General features: G+C 41.8%; 1 protein-coding gene across 2 annotated transcripts in view; it reads right to left on the bottom strand.

The window, feature by feature from the left end:
• The window catches only part of STK39 (serine/threonine kinase 39), a 436,712-nt gene that overhangs the window by 226,116 nt on the left and 187,532 nt on the right, over positions 1–23,064 (bottom strand). For both annotated transcript variants that reach the window (XM_040440678.1, XM_040440679.1), the window contains exons 11-13: positions 13,562–13,684; positions 13,433–13,468; positions 517–567 (exon numbers count right to left, since the gene is read on the bottom strand). In XM_040440678.1, the coding sequence (XP_040296612.1) occupies positions 517–567; positions 13,433–13,468; positions 13,562–13,684 (210 nt within the window). The remainder of the gene's footprint in view (positions 1–516; positions 568–13,432; positions 13,469–13,561; positions 13,685–23,064) is intronic.

The following is a 23,064-nucleotide window of genomic DNA, read 5'->3' as shown; positions in this document are numbered from 1 at the left end:
AAGCAATGCTTCCTGGAAAGAAGGGAATGTAAATGAGCGGTTATCCAGGAGGACAGAAATAATCTCTGTACTGAGCATTGCCTGACCTATAAGACTCCCTACACCAAGTTGTCCGTCTCCAAAAGGAAACCTTTTTTTCCCCCAAGAACATACAAATCTCCATGTGCACAGTCATTTGTGGTCCAGTGGCTCAAACAGATGACAAATGTTCAACAGGATCCGTTTTTTAAGAATACTGTGCATTAACTGATGTGCATTTTTTTACAGGATCCCTAATATGAATTCCCATTATCATTAAAAGTTTGTAATAAACTTCTGCTGCCAGTGCCCCTCTCTACCCTGAATCAGTACTTGGAGTACATCCTCCATCAGCTGCCCCCCTTTCTGCATATTTTTCAACTTGTATTCATTCTTTATTACTGCATTACATTGGTTTTCATAATAGAAAGACATTCCCAATGTATTCAGTCACGGAGAGTTCCTAAAAAACATGATGTGCAGCTGTTTTTTAGTTACCTGTAGGTTCAGATTTTGCAGCCGTGTCTGTGTATCGCTGTCTGTGAAAGTCTAGAAGCAAAGACCAGAGGAATATTTAGGCTCACGTCATAAATATATCACGGTTATGCTGCTTGACAGGCAGCAAAAAAAATCCCCACTTTTCTACTGAGGCCAAAATGCAGAAATTATTCATTGCGGCCGGGACCTGTTCTCTGCAGGCTTATGAGGACCTCGAGCATGACAGCTTTATTTCTTTATTACAATGTACGTGAAAACATAAATACAATGAGTGCAACATGTCTTCAAATGAGAAAACTGGGCACACTAATATCACTCCAATCACAGCACAGCTTTTATGTTTCATGAGCACTGTAAGGCACGTTTCACACTAGTGCTAGGGATCGTGAAGGGGACCGGTGGACATCCAGACGAACCTTGGCACATTTCCCGGGGTTGCGGACGGATCTCTGCCGGTCCCCATTATGCAGTATCTCTCAAAAGTGTGTACACCCCTCGCATTTTTGTAAATATTTTATTATATCTTTTCATGGGAAACACTGAAGATCTGACACTTTGATCCAATGTAAAGTAGTCAGTGTACAGCTTGTATCTATAACAGTGTAAATTTGGTGTGCCCTCAAAATAACTCATCACACAGCTATTAATGTCTAAACCGCTGGCAACAAAAGTGAGTACACCCCTAAGTGACAATGGCCAAATTGTGCCCAAAGTGTCAATATTTTGTGTAGCCACCATTATTTTCCAGCACTGCTTTAACTCTCTTGGGCTTCACAGGTGGCCACTGGAATCCTCTTCCACTCCTCCATGATGACATCACAGAACTGGTGGATGTTAGAGACCTTGTGTTCCTCCACCTTCCGTTTGAGGATGCCCCACAGATGCTCAATAGGGTTTAGGTCTGGAGACATGCTTGGCCAGTCCAGCACCTTTACCCTCAGTTTCTTTAGCGAGGCAGTGGTCATCTTGGAGGTGTGTTTGGGGTCATTATCATGTTGAAATACTGCCCTGCGGCCCAGTTTCCAAAAAGAGGGGATCATGCTCTGCTTCAGTATGTCACAATACATGTTGGCATTCCTAGTTTCCTCAATGAACTGTAGCTTCCCACAGCCGGCAGCACTCATACAGCCCCAAACCATGACACTACCACCACCATGCTTCACTGTAGGCAAGACACACTTGTCTTTGTAATCCTCACCTGGTTGCCGCCACACACTTGAACATGTGAACCAAATAAGTTCATCTTGGTCTCATCAGACCGCAGTGCATGGTTCCAGTGATCCATGTCCTTAGTCTGCTTGTCTTCATCAAACTGTTTGCAGGCTTTCTTGTGCATAATCTTTAGAAGAGGCTTCCTTCTGTGACGACAGCCATGCAGACCAATTTGTTGCAGTGTGCAGCGTATGGTCAGAGCACTGACAGGTTGACCTCCTGTCTTGTTAAACCGCTGTATGGTCTTGGCCACTGTGCTGCAGCTCAGTTTCAGGGTGTTGGCAATCTTCTTATAGCCTAGGCCATCTTTATGTAGAGCAAAAATTCTTTTTTTCAGATCCTCAGAGAGTTCTTTTTCATGAGTTTGAACTTCCAGTGACCAGTATGAGAGAGTGTGAGAGCGATAACACCAAATTTAACACACCTGCTCGACATTCACACCTGAGACCTTGTAACACTAACAAGACACGGGGAGGGAAAATGGATAATTGAGCACAATTTGGCCACTTTCACTTAGGGGTGAACTCACTTTTATTGCCAGAGGTCTAGACATTAAAGGGTGTTGGCCACTTTCTGTCTACTTTGTTACCAATGTGTAGGTAAGAAGATTATCTGACACTTACTAACATAGCCTTTGTTGATATTTGGACCATTTTCCATATTTCTAAAGGTATGCTCCATTGTATATTAGATCTTTTGTTCTGTTCGCACAGAGGTCCTGTCCATAAAATGTCCACTGATGGAGGGTCATGTGATCATCTCCATGTGATGTCTCCTCCATTCAAATACACCGCACCTGCACTAAACTCCCAACAGTGCAAGTACAGATGGCAGGGGCAGTGTATTTGAACAGAGGAGACATGACATGGAGACGATTTGCCTGGTCACATGGCCCTCCATCTGCAGCCATTTTATGGACAAGACCTCTGTGCGGACAGAACAAAAGACTTAGCAAACAAGGGGGTATGGCTTAAGAAATATAGAAAATGGCACAGAATTTCAACAAAGGGTATATTAGTAAATGCCATATAATCATGTTGCAAATACATTGATTAACAGTAACCAGAAAGTGGCCAACTCCTTTAATGGCTGTGTGTTGAGTTATTTTGAGGTCACACCAAATTTACACTGTTATACAAGCTGTACACTGACTACTTTACATTGTATCAAAATGTCAGATCTTCAGTGTTGTCCCATGAAAAGATAAAATTAAATATTTGCAAAAATGTGAGGGGTGTACACACTTTTGTGAAATGCTGTAGTTAATGGGGCCGGACAGGGACATTCAAGCTCCCGGCCAGGGGCGTAACTACTATAGTGGCAGACCATGCGACTGCTACATGCTTGCCAGGTCCCTAGTGTGAAACTAGCCTAAGAAAAAAAAAAGCTGTACTGTGATTTGTTTCTATGGGCAAGAAAGTTTTTCTTATTGACAATTTCGTTAATCTCCCCCAAAGACTTTTCTTTTAGAATCCTGCAAGGTCATTTTGGCCCCACAAACAAAAGAACAGACTCAAAGTTGAACCGTCGAATTCCTGAGGGGAGCGCTTCTTCATCTATTTGCCCCCCCCAGCCCACTCAACAGGGACTGAAGGCCGCCATTCATACATGCAGATGCATGGCAGTCACTGGTGAGATGGATGAGAGGATCGGGGAAGGCAGAGATAACTATGAGCCTTGCTGCATTCTTGGATGCTCTAGCAGCTAAATTGCAAAAATTGTAAATGTAATAAAATCCAACCCATAAACCACACTAGTCAACCTATCCAGAAGGTTCCTTGAAACAGCTCCTGGACTCCCATAAGAATTGCCAAATCTCCCGGGCAGAGCATTGAGAGCTGCTTTCTCCTAGCCCTCCATGGACTGTAAATATAGGTGGTACCGGGGTTCTGAATCACTAGGGTCCAAGTCCATTGAAGGGGGCAGGCTTCTGTACAAAGGAGGTCACACCAAAGAGGATGTGTCCACACTTTCTGCACTGGACTGATCATTCTGCTGCAAGCCAACTTCCAAATGTTGCCAAGTGTGCCATAAACAGAGTACCACAGTATGTCGACAGGTCTGTTTATAGTCAATGCAAATAGACAATATAAAAATAAATAAATGTATCTGCTGAACTAGACACATCTATTTTTAATAGAAACATTTCTGGGAACATTTCTTGACCTTGGCCTATGGTTTGTCCTGGATCCGCTTTATATGAACGCAGCCTTCCATTCTACAAGGTATGCATCCAAAACGATCTCCTAGATAATCACAGCAATAATATTTTCCTATGCAGCCATGTCTAAGCATACCGTTAACATTCGTGTAAATGGCTTTTTAATCGTAGACCACTCTTAATATTCAGGCAAAGAGAAGGCACCATTTCATACTCTGATTACTCAATTTCCATGTGCATTCAACGCAACATCAGCTTTTGCCGCTGTAATTGTATCTGTAATTTCAGCACCAGCAGGATTCCTTATCTTCGCAATGGATCCGGTGTTATAAATCTTCTCTAAACTATCATCGTTTACTTCTTAGTTTTCACGAGTAATTACAATTTGTAATGTCACCAAAAGTTTTCCCCCAAAAATAATAAAAATAAATTTAGCACTTATTCACAGGTGACGTTTAAAGAGGTTATCTGGAAATTTATATTGATGACTAGCGATGAGCGAAGTATTAAAAAATTTGCTGCTTCGCTGAATTCTACAAAAAAATCCGCTTAGTGACGAATTACTTTGTCATGAAGCGCATTTCTTTGTAAGTAGTGGGTGCAATGACAGGGAGCCATTTGCTCACAAAGAGCCGAGCGCCGCCATCTTGCTTAAAGGTCTGGCACGAAATCTCAAATTTGGCCTGAGATGATGTCATCACAACGGCTGGCGTGGCGACGTCATACGTCACCATGCATGGGATTTCGGCCAAGATCTTGAAGCAAGAGGGCCGCAGCCGGCTCGTCGCTAGAAAATGGATCAGTTAAGTATTTTTTTGTTGTTGTTGTTTTTCACACTATTTCAGTTTAAATCGATTCGCTACCGCGAATTTGGCTTTGTGGCTATTTTGTGGATGAGCTATCTACTGGGTAGGTCATCAATATCAAATTGGCGGTGGTCCCAGGAGTTGTTAGAAGAGGCTGGTGCTCAGTGAGAGCCGCGGTCTCTTCCTAGGCCATGTGACGTCGTACATCGGTCATGTGGCCTGGTTGCAGCTCAGCCCCATTCAATTCAATGGGGCTGAGCTGCAATAATAAGCACAGTTGCTATACAATATATGGTGCTGTGCTTGGAAAGCTGCCGGGAGCCTGCATCGCTCACCAGAGCTATGGTGAACATGGTGGCTCCCTGAAACACCTGATCGGCTGGGGTGTCGGAACCCGAACACTCGCCGATGTGATAATGGTGACCTATCTTGAGGGTGGGTCATCATTAACAATTGCTGGAAAACCCCTATAAGGGCTTGTTCACATCACCGTTTTGCTTTCCGTTCTTCTGATCCGTCAGAAGAAGAGAGCGTGAGAAAAAAACTGGATCCAGTAAAAAAACGGATCCCGTTGCATCAGTTGTCATCCATTTGAGCAATTTCCGTCTGAGATCCGTTTAGACGGGAAAAAAAAGTCCTGCATGCAGTACTATTGTTTAAGTCTAAAAAAAAAACGGATCTCAGACGGTAATGGCTGAAACGGATGACAACTGATGCAACAGGATCCATTTTTTTATGGATCCTGCTGTTTTTCTCTCTCTCTTCTTCTGACGGATCAGAAGAACGGAAAGCTACACGGTGATGTGAACTCACCCTAAGGCCTCTTTCACACAGGCGAGATTTCTGCGCGGGTGCAATGCGTGAGGTGAACGCATTGCACCCGCACTGAATCCAGACCCATTAATTTCTATGGGGCTGTGCACATGAGCGGTGATTTTCACGCATCACTTGTGCGTTGCGTGAAAATCGAAGCATGCTCTATATTGTGCGTTTTTCACGCAACGCAGGCCCCATAGAAGTGAATGGGGCTGCGTAAAAATCGCATTGGTTGCTAGGAGATGGGGACCCAATCATTATTATTTTCCCTGATAACATGGATAACATGGTTATCAGGGAAAGTTATAAGGGAAAATAATAGCATTCTTAATACAGAATGCTAAGTAAAATAGGGATGGAGGGGTTAAAAAAAATAATATATAATTTAACTCACCTCATCCACTTGTTCGCGCAGCTGGGCTTCTCTTCTGTCTTCTTCTTTGATGACCAGGAGGAAAAGGACCTGTAGTGACGTCACTGCGTTCATCACATGGTCCATCACATGATCCATCACCATGGTAATGGATCATGTGATGGACCATGTGATGAGCGCAGTGACGTCACCACAGGTCCTCTTCTTCCTGGTCATCAAAGAAGAAGACAGAAGAGATGCCGGCTGCGCGAACAAGTGGATGAGGTGAGTTAAATTATTATTTTTTTTTAACCCCTCCATCCCTATTTTACTAAGCATTCTGTATTAAGAATGCTATTATTTTCCCTTATAACCCAAAGAGCCCAAGTCATATGTAGACAAAAGTTTGAAACTCTCTCCAGTAAGATCCGTGAATATTGCATTAAAATACGACCTGTTACCTGTAACATTCCCTATGTAAAAACAATTCTGGATCTTCTATTCTTATGACTCTACGATGTCCCGTTCCTTTATTATTCCTGTTATAAGTTATGAATGAATTGCTAGCAGCTTGCAATGGAGTCCAGATGGGGGAATGTCCCTGCACAGTCTGACACTATCCAATCAGTGCTGCCAGTGTCATACTGTGCAGAGACACAACCCAACTGGTAACACCCATCAGGACCTTCACTGCAAACTGTTGGTGATTCATTCATACCTTCTAGCAGGAATAATAAAGGAATGGCACATCATAGAGTCATAAGATAGATGCTCCAAAACTTTATTACATGGGGGATGCAAGCAGCTGCTAAAACAGGCAAGTCGGGAGAGGTGCCAGGTCCTCTTTAAAGTGAACCTGTCACCGGGATTTTGGGTATACAGCTGAGCACATGGGTTGCTAACCCGCAATACCCAGTCCCCATAGCTCTGTGTGCTTTTATTGTGTAAAAAAAACTATTTGATACATATGCAAATTAACCTGATATGAGTCCTGTCCCTGACATTTGCATATGTATCAAATAGTTTTTTTTACACAATAAAAGCACACAGAGCTATGGGGATTGGGGATTGCGGATGTGCTAGCGGCACATGTCCTCAGCTCTATACCCTAAATCCAGGGACAGGTTTCCTTTAAGTTCAATATTCATGGATCTCACCAAAGGAACAGCCAACCTTTTGTCTACATACGGTATGACTTAAATCACACCTCTAAATAGGTGATAAATTAAATCTTTCTGATGGAAGCGCCCCTTTAAACACTCCATAATGCCAAACCTCAATATAGAAGGTATCCAGTCCACTGGAAAAAATAAAGTGGGGAAACTGTGAGAAGCGGCACAGACAAAGCAGAATGTGGGGGATTGTTAAAGTGTATTTGAATGAATTCAATGTATATTCATAAAATACAATTTCAACAATTCATTAAGATAAAACAAAATGTACTTTGAAATATTTAAATATACTTCCATTAGATTGTAGAAGACGATTTCCACTGCTCCCATTTCCATTTCATATTGAAGCTCAGGTGTACATATAGTTCTACTACGGATGGTTTACTGCCTTTATTGCTATCAGTTTATTCATTTTTCCATCCTCAATAGTTTTTTGAACATTAAATACTTTCTAATCCAACATCTTTGTAATATTTTGTATTTTTTCTATTCCTCACTATTTTCCTGATATTTGATTGCTTTCAGTGAAAGAGAAAACCTGTGTCTACAGTCAGTGGCAGCAAACCTGCACATAGCCAGTCCTGCCCAGAAGAGGGTACAGCTGTACACAGTCTAGGTAATCCTCTGCAAACATCTATAGAGTTAGGGGCGGATTGGCCAGAGACCTTACAGGTAAATTTCCCGGTGGGCCGATGCCCAGGGGGGGCTCCCAAGCCTTCCTCTCTGCCGCTGACTGGGTACATAATAAGCTATCAGTTGTAATTAACCTGAGAATCAGGTACTCATGTACCCGGCCAGCGACATGCCCTCCTGAATTCAACTATGTCCCGCATCTCACCTCCTGAGCCTCCTGCTCCATATCTTAATCAGAGACAATTAGAAGGGGAAAATGGCCTCCAATAATGGCCAACTCAGAAGGACAGCTTTTCGGACAATATACTGCCCAGCACTGTGGTATGTGGTATTTTGCGCTATGGTATTGCTGACCCCCCTACTTTTGTTACACCGCCTCCTGTCAATTTAGACCCTCCTACTGTCACGGCCATGGCTATGACCGTGACTCCTGAACCGCATGCGGTTGTCAGCGGTTTTCTTTGGTGTTCAATCACAGGTGAGGGCTGTGGTATTTGCCTCACCTGTGGTTGCCGCTGGCAACAGTGTGTATGTGGCAGCGTAGCAGGCTGAGCTGTGCCATTGCAGCTCGCTACGTTGTGCATGCGGTTTTGTGTGTGATGTGTGGATGTGTGCACTTCCTTTTTATGTTATTGTGTGCACGTCTCCTTTAAGTGGTGTTTTCCCTTCCCTGGTGTTGGAAGGGTTAATCTCCTTCCTAGTGTGTGTGTGCACTGGGTGTGTCCGACTGTGGGGTGTGGCTTCTTGGCCTATAAAACCTCACTGCTTTTGCAGGCCTGCAGGTTGCTTCAGCCATGCTTAGCTGAGAGCAGCCTCATGTCTTTATTACCTGCCAGTAAGAGCCACCCCTGTGGTCATAACCATAATGTCGCTTTAAGTTATTTCTAGTTATGTGTGATGTCCGTGTGATGTTTTATATGTGATTTTGTGCAGCTATGGATCTGGGTCCCTGTGTGGGGATGCGTTTGTGATCTGCACCCTGCTAACACAGGGATCCAGTCAGCAAGGCTGTGGCAGGTAGGTGGAACTCTTTGTTCACCTGCCATATCCATAGAGCTGTTTGTCTCCCCTTTTCCTGCAGCTTGGCCGTTGAGACTCCTGCTCCTCCGTGTCTAGGAGGAGTGGGCTTGTCTTACTCAGCTCCTAGGTGAGGGTCATCTTGAGGGCTAGCAGGGACTTTTAGGTTCCGGAGCATGGGCCCTCCTACCATCAAGGTTGGCTCATGTAGCTAGGAGCCAGGGTCAGGTTAGGGATGCGTTTAGGAGGTGACCTGCTCCCTAATCCTGTCTTCATGGCCAAGCAGCCGTAACATCACCGGGCTTCACACGGCTGAGGATTTCCCCCATCCTCAGCCGTGACACCTACAATATGGGGCCATTTTTAGGTATTATTTTCCAGGGCCACTTTAGGATCCCAATTCACCACTCTATAGAGTAGCGGGGAAATGTGTGTTTCTTAGAACATGTTATCGTCCAGTTGGTGCTTAGGAACAGCACTTTCCCTATTGCAAAATTGTTAATGTTTCTGTGGGATATAAATCAGCCTGTAACTACAGATGTATTTGCAAAGTTACTGAATTTTTTTATGCAGCTTAAAGGGGTTTTCTGAGACTTCTATCCCCTGGATAGGTCATCAGAATCTGATTGGCGGGGTTCTGACAACCTGTTTGAGAAGGTACTGGCTCACCAAGAACCGTGCACAGTGCCTACTGTGTCCTTCCTCCATACCTCGTAGATTGTAAGGGCAGGGTCCTCTGTCCTTCTGTACCAGTTTGTAACTCGTCTTGTTCCTGCTTATTGCAATTGTCTGTATTATTTACAGTATGTATACCCCTTTTCATATGTACAGCGCCATCAGCTGTGCTTGGTATCGCAACTCAGCCCCATTCAATTCAATGGGGCTGAGCTGCGCCTAGGCCATGTGACCGATAAACGTGACATTACTTGGCCTAGAAAAAGCTGGAGAAGGTTGTGGCACTACTGTGAGTGCTGCTGCCTTCTCAAGTAGCTGATCGGAGAGATACTGATGACCTATTCAGAGAATAGGTGATCAGTAAAAAAAAAAGTCTCAGAAAACCCCTGTAAATCTCTGTAAAATAAAACTGTATAATAGTGTGAAAAAGGTTAATATACAATGCAACAAAGGTGGTGGATTAGGCTTTGTTGCAGTGGCAGACACAAAAAGTTGGTAGTTCATAAAAGTTACACACATCATTAATAAAAGAGAGAGACACCGCGCTCAGCCTAATTAACCTGACCCTTATTAACCTCTGGTTCTGATCGTGTAAAACCTGTCCACCTCAGTTTGAAATGGCAAGATTACCTTGGTTCTGATGTGTAGGATTAGGGGACCACCTTCTCCGGCGTTCCAATATGTACGTTTTCTTCTGCACAGAGGCAAATAGCAGGTAGAATAGGCTGTATGGAGTTCGCCCCGGCCGGTAGCGAAACTCCGCTTGTACCTACGCTCACGCTCACAAGGGGAGCTGGTGACGTCACCTTTTGAGCTACGGGCTGCTGTAAGCACCAAGAAACCTTCCTACGCGTTTCGAGTACTGCGGCACTCTTCGTCAGGGAATCAATCTAGTGCCTCCAGTGGCTTCCTTTTATTCTACCCGCTCATGATCTTAATTGGCTCCGGCTTCAGAAATTCGACGATTAAAATATATTCGATACTTTTAATCGAAACCGAATAACTCAATTTCTGAGTTTAAACCATTCGGGACCAGTGTGTTCATATTAAAGATCCATTGTTTTTTTTTTTTTCAACATATTTTTCATGAAGTCGCCTCCTCGTATGTCCATTTTAACTATTTCTATCCCAAAGAAGGAAGATCCATCGAATTTTCCATTATGCTTTACTGTATAATGTCTCGACAGAGGATGCCCTTCTGATTTTTTATTTATATTATATACAGTACAGACCAAAAGTTTGGACACACCTTCTCATTCAAAGAGTTTTCTTTATTTTCATGACTATGAAGGCATCAAAACTATGAATTAACACATGTGGAATTATATACATAACAAACAAGTGTGAAACAACTGAAAATATGTCATATTCTAGGTTCTTCAAAGTAGCCACCTATTGCTTTGATTACTGCTTTGCACACTCTTGGCATTCTCTTGATGAACTTCAAGAGGTAGTCCCCTGAAATGGTATTCCAACAGTCTTGAAGGAGTTCCCAGAGATGCTTAGCACCTGTTGGCCCTTTTGCCTTCACTCTGCGGTCCAGCTCACCCCAAACCATCTCGATTGGGTTCAGGTCCGGTGACTGTGGAGGCCAGGTCATCTGGCGCAGCACCCCATCACTCTCCTTCATGGTCAAATAGCCCTTACTTTCAAAGTTTTCCCAATTTTTCGGCTGACTCACTGACCTTCATTTCTTAAAGTAATGATGGCCACTTGTTTTTCTTTACTTAGCTGCTTTTTTCTTGCCATAATACCAATTCTAACAGTCTATTCAGTAGGACTATCAGCTGTGTATCCACCTGACTTCTCCTCAACGCAACTGATGGTCCCAACCCCATTTATAAGGCAAGAAATCCCACTTATTAAACCTGACAGGGCATACCTGTGAAGTGAAAACCATTTCAGGGGACTACCTCTTGAAGCTCATCAAGAGAATGCCAAGAGTGTGCAAAGCAGTAATCAAAGCAAAAGGTGGCTACTTTGAAGAACCTAGAATATGACATATTTTCAGTTGTTTCACACTTGTTTGTTATGTATATAATTCCACATGTGTTAATTCATAGTTTTGATGCCTTCATAGTCATGAAAATAAAGAAAACTCTTTGAATGAGAAGGTGTGTCCAAACTTTTGGTCTGTACTGTATATGCTCACTCAATTGTTTTTTTAGTTGTCTCTTAGTGCGCCCAATATATAACTTTTCACAAGGACATTTTATTGCATAAATGACTCCTTTGGTACTGCATGTTATATAATCCCGAATATTATATTCGTAGGTGCCATCCTCATTTGTTATTCGACTCATTTTACTGGTATGTTTCTGCGATTTTTTACATACCATGCATTTTTTGCAAGGAAAGAATCCTTTTAACCTATGCTTGTCGTTTATTTTTTTGGTATTCATTATAGCCGCACATTTTTTCGTGGGTGCGATTATGTTCCCAATATTTGCCGCTTTTTTATAAACAAATGCTGGATCTTTATTAAAGAGATGTCCAATTATCTTGTCCTCCTTTAATATATCCCAATGACGTTTTACAATATTCCTAAACGTTCGTGTTTGTGCGTTATATGGGATTATAATGGGTGGAATTTTTTCTATTTCTCTATCTTCCTGTCGTGTCTGTGGCACTTTTTCCACCATTACGTTTTTTAAAAGGATTTCCCTCTCCATAGATTTAATTTCATCTTTCTGTTCCAAAAGTTTATTCACATTATATCCCTTTGATGCAAATGTATTTTTTTATTTATCTGCTTCTTTGTCATACTCTATTAACTCAGTACAATTCCTCCTAATGCGTAAAAACTGCCTCCTAGGTATATTGTCGAGCCAACAGGGTAAATGACAGCTAGTCCTGGAGATATAACTGTTAGAGTCAGTTGGCTTTTCGTACGTTTTTGTGCATATTTCTTCTCCCCTTACATAAATAGTCAAATCTAAAAAGTTTATTTCCCTAAAACTGTATGTAGGAGTAAACTCCAAATAAAAATCATTATTATTAATATCAATTAAGAACTCCCTTAAACCTATTTCTCCCCCCTCCCAAATAAAAATGACGTCATCTATGAAGCGCCGCCAGAGGACGAGGCCCGCCCAGAGCTCGTTGTTTGGGTGTATATTTTCCATCTCCCACCTACCAACATATAAATTAGAAAACTCCGGTGCGAACCTCGTCCCCATAGCGGTCCCCCACGTCTGAAGATAAATATCATCCTTATATCTAAAAAAGTTTTTTTCTAAAATGAATGAAATACATTCACCAATGAATTCTATCTGCGAGTTGGGCAGTTCTCCTTTTTGGTGCAAAAAATATTGTGCAGCTTCGCGGCCTTTATTATTTTCTATTACCGTATACAGTGACTTCACATCTAGCGTACCTATTATAAAATTCTCTCTCCACTGTATTTTTTCCAAAATTTGAAGTATGTGCTTAGTGTCTTTAAGATAGGTGGGTAGGGACTGCGCACAAGGTTGTAAATATTGATCAACATATTTGGATAGTGCACTAGTTAGGCACTCCACCCCTGATACTATAGGCCTACCAGGAGGCCTATTGGCATCTTTATGTATTTTGGGGTTTTGATAGAAGATGGCCATTTTTGGATATCTGTTATCGATGTAAAAGCTCTCTTGTTTGTGAAGGATGCCTTTATCCCTGGCTTTATATACCAGTTCTTTTAGTTCTTTTGTTTCGCTACCGGCCGGGGCGAACTCCATACAGCTTATTCTACCTGCTATTTGCCTCTGTGCAGAAGAAAACGTGCATATTGGAACGCCGGAGAAGGTGGTCCCCTAATCCCACACATCAGAACCAAGGTAATCTTGCTATTTCAAACTGAGGTGGATAGGTTTTACACGATCAGAACCAGAGGTTAATAAGGGTTAGGTTAATTAGGCAGAGCGCGGTGTCTCTCTCTTTTATTAATGATGTGTGTAACCCTTTTATAACAGCTATTGCGGAGCTGTTTTTGACACTGCTGCTTAACCACTATAATCAGCGCCGGTGGTATATCTTCGTATTGCTATGTTTAGTTCATAAAAGTTGAAACTAAGCTAAGGAAATAACATCTTACCTCTTCATTTTCATTGTCATCATTAATTCTTCTTGGCTACACAAAAAAGAGAGGAACAAAAACATGAAACCCACCGTATACACAATACGGTACACAGATGCACATACAAGAGAGGAAGTACCATAATACCTTCTCTTTGGATAAGGAGTCTTTATATTCGGGGCTTTTTTCATCCAATTCATCGTCACTCCATTCCCAATCTCCATCTTCTGTTTTATGGAGGTGACCACTTGAGCCAGGAACTCTTCTAACCTACCAAGACATGCAAGCTTTGATTTACTAATCATCTCATTAAAGGGGTTCTAGGGCACTTTTTTCATTGATGGCATATCCTTATGAAAGGTTATCAATATCAGATTGGTGGGGTCCAACACCACCATCCCCACCGATCAGATGTTCTGTAGTAGCTCCAGCACTGGAACCACAGCTCTGTCCACTGTGTGTAGTGGACAGAGCTGGTTACTAAAGCACTGAACTATTCACTTCCATCTGCAAATGGATGTTGTAAAAGGGTTTACCCTGCTTAAGACTTTGCTCCAACAGAGGGCCTTTAGCAAAGACTGGCTCTTGATCTGGTGAGCCAGGGCCATCATATACAGTGCCTTGCAAAAGTATTCACCCCCTTGACTTTTTTCGTATTTTGGTGCATCACAACCTGGAATTAACATGGATTGTTTGAGGATTTGCATAATTTAATTTACAGAACATGCTCACAACTTTGAAGATGTTTTTTATTTATTTATTGTGAAGCAAACAACAAATAGGACAAAACAACAGAAAAAGTCAATGTGCATAACTATTCACCCCTCCTAAAGTCAATACTTTGTAGAGCCACCTTTTGCGGCAATCACAGCTCCAAGTCGCTTTGGATAAGTCTCAATGAGCTTGCCACATCTTACCACTGGGATTTTTGCCCATTCCTCCTTGCAGAACTGCTCTAGCTCCTTCAAGTTGGATGGTTTGTGCTTGTGAACAGCAATCGTTTAGTCTGACCACAGATTTTCTATTGGATTGAGATGTGGGCTTTGACTAGGCCATTCCAACACATTTACATGTTTCCCCTTAAACCACTCAAGTGTTGCTTTAGCAGTGTGTTTGGGGTCATTGTCCTGCTGGAAGGTGAACCTCCATCCTAGCCTCAAATCACGCACAGAGCGGTACAGGTTTTGCTTAAGAATATCCCTGTATTTAGCACCATCCATCTTTTCCTCAACTCTGACCAGTTTCCCAGTCCCGGCTGCTGGAAAAACACCCCCACAGCATGATGCTGCCACCACCATGTTTCACTGTGGGGATGGTGTTCTTTGGGTGATGTGATGTGTTAGGTTTGTGCCAGACATAGCGTTTTCTTTGATGGCTGAAAAGTTCAATTTTAGTCTCATCAGACCAGAGCACCTTCCTCCACACATTTTGGGAGTCTCCCACATGCCTTTTCGCAAACTCATAAAGTGCCTTTTTGTTTTTAGCTGAAAGTAATGACTTTCTTCTGGCCACTCTGCCATAAAGCCTAACTCTATGGAGCGTATGACTTATTGTCGTCCTATATACAGATACTCCAGTCTCTGCTGTGGAAATCTGCAGCTTCTCCAGGGTTACCTAAGGTCTCTGTGCTGCCTCTCTGATTAATGCTATCCTTGCCCGCTCCGTGAGTTTTGGTGGGTGACCGTCTCTTGGCAGGTTTCCTGTTGTGCCATGTTCTTTCCATTTGGTTATGATAGACTTGATGGTGCTCCTGAGGATCAAAGATTTGGATATTTTTTTATAACCTGACCCTGACTTGTACTTCTCAACAACATTGTCCCTTACTTGTTTGGAGAGTTCCTTGGTCTTCATGGCAGTGTTTGGTTAGTGATGCCTCTTGCTTAGGTGTTGCAGCCTCTGGGGCCTTTCAAAAAACAGGTGTAAATTGTAGTGATGTGAATGCTAAAGTGAATAAGGATCCCGGGAAAAGAGGGCTATATCTCACCCAGGTTCCTCAACTGGGTGAGATAAATAAAGTTCCAGAGTGGTACTGGCTTCAGCAAGGCATAGTTGCTGGAGCTATTTTGTTTAGTATTTAAGGGCTGGATTTTACTTGGATTGGGAGCTAGGTTGGTAGTGGGATCTCCCAATCCACCACTCTCATTCCAGGGTAGGTTATCCCTAGCATGAGGGATCCCAGGTGTAATCACCTGGGATCATTACTGGGAAGTAAAAGCCTGTGCCAGACTGTCAGTAGGGGGCGTGGTTGCAAACAGAGGCCGGGTGAGGCTCTGGGTGTGTGATTTCAGCCGGGCTAGGCTGAGAAACCACAAGGCTGGGACATAGCCTGGACTGACTGTGTTACAGCCTGGGGGGCTGGTATACGCTTGGCTGAGGAAGCCGGACCTGACACTGTATCTGAACAGCACTGTATAGGTGAGTCAGGGATTTTACCAAATATTTAGTTAGAGCCCAGCCAGGCAGGTGTTTGTCTTGTATTATTTATGTTTTTCTGGAGCAAGATAAAGCACAAGTTTGGCCCTGTAACACGGCTGTTTGTGGAGATAATTATGAGAGTGACCCCCGAAAGAGAGCTAATCCCTCACAATATGTAATGACAGATCATGTGACACTTAGATTGCACACAGGTGGACATCATTCACTAATCATGTGACTTCTGAAGGTAATTGGTTGCACCAGAGCTTTTTATGGGCTTCCTAACAAAGGAGGTGAATACATATGCACGTGCCAATTTTCTGTTTTCTATTTCTAAACAATAGTTTTATTTACATATTTTTCTCATTTCATTAACCAACTTAGACTATTGTGTTCTGATCCATCCCATAAAATTCCGATTAACAAAACATTGAACTTAAGGCTGTAATGTACCAAAATACGAAAAAAGTTGAGTGGGTGAATACTTCTGCAAGGCACTGTATGCCATAGAAGTCATCCATTAAAGGAGTCCAATTTAGAAGGGCCCCTTGACAATATGTTTGGGGAAACCTGACAGTAAGTGCTCAAGTTACCGTGTCCATTTTTATGAATAAATTGGGAGGTGGACAGGGAGGAGGATGATTTTTGCAAGTGCTCTATACTCTAGCCATGAGATAAGGATTCAAAAAGGAGTACCAACCTCCATCCACACTAGTAACTCAAAATTACCTAACAGGTTATGGGTTTTCTAAACTGGTCAACCTCTGTAATTTGTATGGCCGGTTCCCGCTTCCCTTGGCAACACTAGCTGACCTCTGTGGGGTTGGCTTCAATTTAAAAGGCTGTTGTGTAGAGGAGATAACCCATATAAAGGGGGGTTGTCTGTTTTAACAAATACATTTTGAAATACCCTAATTGGGATCCAATGCTAAAGATCCAAATCTATTCTCTAGAGTGAAGAACACTGAGTTACCCTGACATCACAGAGGTCAAGACATGCAAGTGCATAACCTGGACAGTCCAATGACTTCAATGAGAACTAGGCCATGCTTTATTTTCCCTGTGGGGGTGCTATGGGAAATTAAAATCCAGCTGTTCCTAACTTCCTGCTTCCTCTAGACACACACATGTAACCACTGCAGCCAGTCACCGAACATGGCACATCACAACTGTGGTTAGTTTTTGGCTAAAGAGTCAAATATCTATGTCAAGAGGGACCGGGAATAAGAGACCTGGAAAGTGTGAATATTAGGGGATTGGTGAGGTAAATATTCATCTTCTATTATTGTAAATCATTTTAAGTTGTTGTTTTTTTGTTTTTAAATGAAATGTGGATAACCCCTCCAAAATCCTTGCTGGCAGAGTCTCCACTGAATGCATCTAATTGCTGAAAGCCATGGATTAGCATATAGTTGAGGGATCTTTCTAACAAAATAGGATTGTTCAAAATGGTCAAACACTTTAACTAAGGAGCAAATCAACAAACTTGCAATTCTTTGCTTGTAATATATCTACCCTCTCCAGGCTCTTGTATCAATGTGTGTCTGCTCAATAGCTTTCAGAGTAATAGCAGAAATCCTACAATACCCATAGCCCCACTTACAATGTTTCTTAATCCTAAAGTTGCTCATCATGAATATGGTTTTATACGGTAGACCTCCCCCATATTTGTGGCTCTTTACCGCACTTCTCTATCACTTTGAATATACAAGATCCATGGGAATATGCTGCTGATTAAAATACGTAAACTTGCCTTTCGATGGTGAAACAATCGTCAGCATTAATCACTTCACTACTGGTATTCTACACTGTTTCAGAATTTTAAATGATCAGAAAGGATCTGCAGTTCACTAATTATGGGACTCGAACAATTTCACAAAAAATATATTCACTAGAAATTGAGCGTGATCCTGTTGCAATCAGCAGAACATATTCTATACCCATATATTCTTGTCTAGGCACATTTCATTGAGCGGACTACCCAAAACTAATTCATCACACTAAGGCCTCATGCACACGACCGTTGTGTGCATCCGCGGCCGTTGTTCCGTTTGACGTGATTTTCTGCGGTCCCATTGACTTTCAATGGGTCCGTTGAAAACTCGACTACTGCACCGTTTTGTCACCCGCGCCCCTGACCCGTGTCTCCTGCCGTGAAAAAAATATAACCTGTCCTATTTTTTTCACGGTCAACGGTTCGCGGACCCATTCAAGTCAATGGGGCCGTGAAAAATCACGGATGCACACAAGATTGTCATCCGTGTCCGTGATCCGTTTTCCCTATCATTTTCAATGCAAGCTTGTCTTAGTTCTTTTTTTCACTTTTCATGTCCGTGGATCCTCCAAAAATCAAGGAAGACCCACGGATGAAAAAACGGTCACAGATCACGGACCAACGGAACCCCGTTTTGCGGACCGTGAAAAAATACTGTCGTGTGCATAAGGCCTAAGGCTACTTTCACACCTGCGTTAGGTGCGGATCCGTCTGGTATCTGCACAGACGGATCCGCACCTATAATGCAAACGCTTAGATCCGTTCAGAACGGATCCGTTTGCATTACCATGAACAAAAAAAAAAAAATATATATATATATATAATTTATTATTATTATTTTTTTCATGATAATGCAAACGGATCCATTTTGACTTTACATTGAAAGTCAATGGGGGACGGATCTGTTTGAAAATTGAGCCATATTGTGTCAACTTCAAACGGATCCGTCCCTATTGACTTACATTGTAAGTCTGGACGGATCCGTTTGCCTCCGCACGGCCAGGCGGACACCCGAACGCTGCAAGCTGCGTTCAGGGGTCCGCCTGCTGAGCGGAGCGGAGGCTGAACGCTGCCAGACTGATGCATTCTGAGCTTGTGAGAGCCTTCAAACGGAACTCACAAGCGGAGCCCCGAACGCTAGTGTGAAAGTAGCCTAATTCATCACTATAAACTCAAGATTTTACTAAGTCGCCCTGGAGCTATTCTAATAAAATTATGCGCTGTATTCCAATGCAACCAATTCCATACCAGACTAACCCATTCATAAAAATCATATAATAGCTTATTTTGGGGTGGGGGTGGGTATGTGTGCAAAATATAAGAAAACTGAAAAAAAAAATATGCAATTCAGCTTTTTCTGACTTTGGCAGTAATTTTAAAATAGAGCATTACTGAATGGAGGCTTCCAACAAGCTGCTGTTGATGGATCCGTTAAATTTCCTCTCTGTGGTTGTTTAAGCTCCGAATAGATGTGACTGGCTTATTATAAGTTTAAAGGGGTTGTATAAAAACAGAAAAGGGTTTCTTTTATTTTCCAGAAGCAGAGGCCCTCTTTTCTAGGGATTATGTCTTATACTACAGTTTAGCCTCATTCAAGTGAATGGGACTCAACCACAATACCAAACACAGCCTATACAGACAAGGGGGCACTGTTTCTTGGGAGGGGGGGGTTCTAATCTCATACAGTACATGACTGAAAATCATGAAACATTACAAAATGCAGGAGCATGTTATAGGGCAGGAGGAGCTGAGCAGCTTGATATACAGTTTAATTGTATGGGAAAAGATTCTGTAAAACTTGTAAACCTTTGGCTTTTGCAGCCAGGATCCTTTAGCAACAATATGCTATAGTAGGAATTACAGTTCAATTGACACTACAGTATTTTATATAGGGATCTCCAAACTAGAGACACCCCATAAATCTAGTCACTTATTGGTTATTTTATTAAAAATGCTCCAGGGTAACAGTACTACAAAATAAACAATATAGAAAAAAGGAAAGAACCCATATCTAAATGCATGCAGCACAAACAGCATCAACACTAACCTAAAAAAAGCAAACTAAGTTTACCCATAAATCACATCCTATTTTTTATTTTTTTCAAGTGAAGTACCCTTCTGCTGCCATCTTGCTCTTTTTCAAAACCTGGCGTCAAGCTTGCATTTCCAGAATTGTGCTCAACCTACTTGAGCAAAACAAAAAAGCATCAGCCTTCTCTTAAACATCTTGCAAAAGTCATAAGTGGCTTCAAGAACACAATGATAATCATTACACAACCAGCTCGCCGCTCAGTTTACATTTCATTTTATGGATCCTGTTATTCAAATGAGGAGATGGGAGTAGTTCAGCCTTTATGGCAATAAGTGCACTTATTTTGTCATGGTATCATTGTTTACTTGCTGGTCCTTTTGATTTCTTCATTATCAAGAGGAGGAGAAGGTCAAATTGAATTATGAAGAGGCTTGGTGTGGAAGAACACCAACCAAGAAGCATTTGCACTCAGAATTGCACTACAATAGTTCATGCACAAAGGCTGATTACAGCGCTGAACAACCTTAGAGTTGTAAAGAGCCAAAATATAGGGACCATAAAAGTTTATGGTGCTATATTGCATCTCTGTATGCCCTAAGTTTATGCAGAAGCACACTAAAGGTTTTTTACGGCATGTCACATTGAGTCCATGGTACAGCGGTATCTACCCCGATAATCATGGCAACAAGACGCCATAAGGCATAACCCAGGGACTCCATGTCCAGGTACACAATTTCAATAGAGTTTGTAGTATTTTTATTCAAGAAACACTGCAGCTCACTTTTACTTTAGTGTCATAAAGATTCCATTTTTCAAAATAATTTGTGGAATTCTCCAAGGTACCCGATTCAATAAAATAGTTGACAACCACTATAAAATAACATGTATATGGACAAATAATAATAATAATGATAATACTAATAATACAAAATAACAGCTTTTTCCTCTTATAAGGTTGTCACCAAACTAACCCAGCATAAGAATGAATGGAGGATGTGAAGCTAATAGCCAGGCAGATCTGTCATGGGTAGGACCTATAAGATTTTGACACATTGCCAATAAAATAACAATAAAGACCATGGACACCTTTGACAACAAAAATTATTCTTACACATGCTAGTTGTTTCCGTAAAGGGGTTCTCTGGTCCCAAAATATTTTTTTTAAATCTGCGCATAGTACCCCACTGAATATTTTTGCTCCATAGACCCACTTTTCATGGCAGCACATTCCTTCTCCTTTTCTCTGCCTCCCTGCATCCTGGCAGGATGTTTACATGCAGAACTTCCTGTTTTTTTGTCAGCTTCCTACTGTGTTTCCTAACTAAACTATTAGTTAACCGGCAGTGGGTGGGGAAAAAGTTCTAAGAAATATTACTGAGAAAAGCATGTAGGGTTTGATTAGAAAACCAAGCTGGAAGCTGTGAAAAACAGGAAGTTCTGCATGTAAACATCCTGCCAGGATGCAGTGATGCTGAGAACAGGGGAAGAAAGTGCAGGCATGTAAAACAAGTATTGTATATAGGGCAAAAAATGCAGGGTTTGCAGTACTCTAGACAGATACAACAATAATAATTATGCGATCAGAGAACATCTTTAAGTTAAAAATGTTACATTAACCACCTCAGCTTCCCTAGCTTAAACACCCTTAATGACCAGACCACTTTTTACAATTCTGCACTACACTAATTTCACGGTTTATTGCTCGGTCATACAATTTACCACCCAAATGAATTTTACCTCATTTTCTTCTCACTAATAGAGCTTTCATTTGGTGGTATTTCATTGCTGCTGACATATTTACTTTTTTTATTAATCGAAATTTCCGAATTTGTTTCCAAAAAAATGAAACTTTTTCTCTTTCAGTTGTAAATTTTTCAAATAAAACTACATTTCTATATAAATTTTTTCTCTAAATTTATTGTTTCTACATGTCTTTGATAAAAAAAAAATGCAATAAGTGTATATTTATTGGTTTGCGCAAAAGTTATAGCGTTTACAAACTATGGTACAAAAATGTGAATTTCCACATTTTGAAGCAGCTCTGACTTTCTGAGCACCTGTCATGTTTCCTGAGGTTCTACAATGGCCAGACAGTAAAAACACCCCTCAAATAACCCCATTTCGGAAAGTAGACACCCTAAGGTATTCGCTGATGGGCATAGTAAGTTCATAGAAGTTTTATTTTTTGTCACAAGTTAGCGTAAAATGATGTTTGTTTGTTTCTTGTTTTGTTTTTTTCTTACAAAGTCTCATATTCCACTAACTTGTGACAAAAAATAAAAACTTCCATGAACTCACTATGCCCATCACGAAATACCTTGGGGTGTCTTCCAAAATGGGGTCACTTGTGGGGTATTTATACTGCCCTGGCATTTTAGGGGCCCTAATGCGTGAGAAGAAGTCTGGAATCCAAATGTGTAAAAAATGCCCTGTGAAATCCTAAGGGTGCTCTTTAGAATTTAGGCCCCTTTGCCCACCTAGGCTGCAAAAAAGTGTCACACATGTGGTATCGCCGTACTCAGGAGAAGTAGGGCATGTGTTTTGGGTGTCTTTTTACATATTACCATGCTGGGTGAGAGAAATATCTCTCTAAAAGAAACTTTTCCCATTTTTTTATACAAAGTTGTCATTTGACAGAGATATTTATCTCACCAGCATGGGTATATGTAAAAAGACACCCAAAACACATTGCCCAACTACTCCTGAGTACGGAGATACCACATGTGTGACACTTATTTGTAGCCTAGGTGCACAAAGGGGCCCAAATTCCTTTTAGGAGGGCATTTTTTGACATTTGGATTCCAGACTTCTTCTCACGCTTTAGGGCCCCTAAAATGCCAGGGCAGTATAAATACCCCACATGTAACCCCATTTTGGAAAGAAGACACCCCAAGGCATTCCATGAGGGGCATGGCGAGTTCATAGAAGATTTTCTTTTTGGCACAAGTTAGCGGAAATTGATTTTTATTTTTTTTTTCTCAAAAAGTCTCCCTTTCCGCTAACTTGGGACAAAAAGTTCAATCTTTCATGGACTCAATATGCCCCTCAGCGAATACCTTGGGGTGTCTTCTTTCCAAAATGGGGTCATTTGTGGGGTGTTTGTACTGGCCTGGCATTCGAGGGTCTCCACAATCATTGCATGTATGGCCAGCATTAGGAGTTTCTGCTATTCTCCTTATATTGAGCATACGGGTAATGCGATTATTATTTTTTTCGTTCAGCCTCTGGGCTGAAAGAAAAAATGAACGCCACAGATTTCTTCATTCGCATCGATCAATGTGGATGAAAAAATCTCTGCCAAAAAAAAAAAAAAAGGAGGGGAAAGGCGTCTGCCAGGACATAGGAGCTCCGCCCAACATCCAAACCCACTCAGCTCGTATGCCCTGGCAAACCCGATTTCTCCATTCACATGAATCGATGTGGATGAAT

The sequence above is a fragment of the Bufo bufo genome, chromosome 7 (assembly GCF_905171765.1).
Source record: "Bufo bufo chromosome 7, aBufBuf1.1, whole genome shotgun sequence".
NCBI classification, from domain to species: domain Eukaryota; kingdom Metazoa; phylum Chordata; class Amphibia; order Anura; family Bufonidae; genus Bufo; species Bufo bufo.
This window is presented reverse-complemented; position numbering and strand designations above follow the sequence as displayed.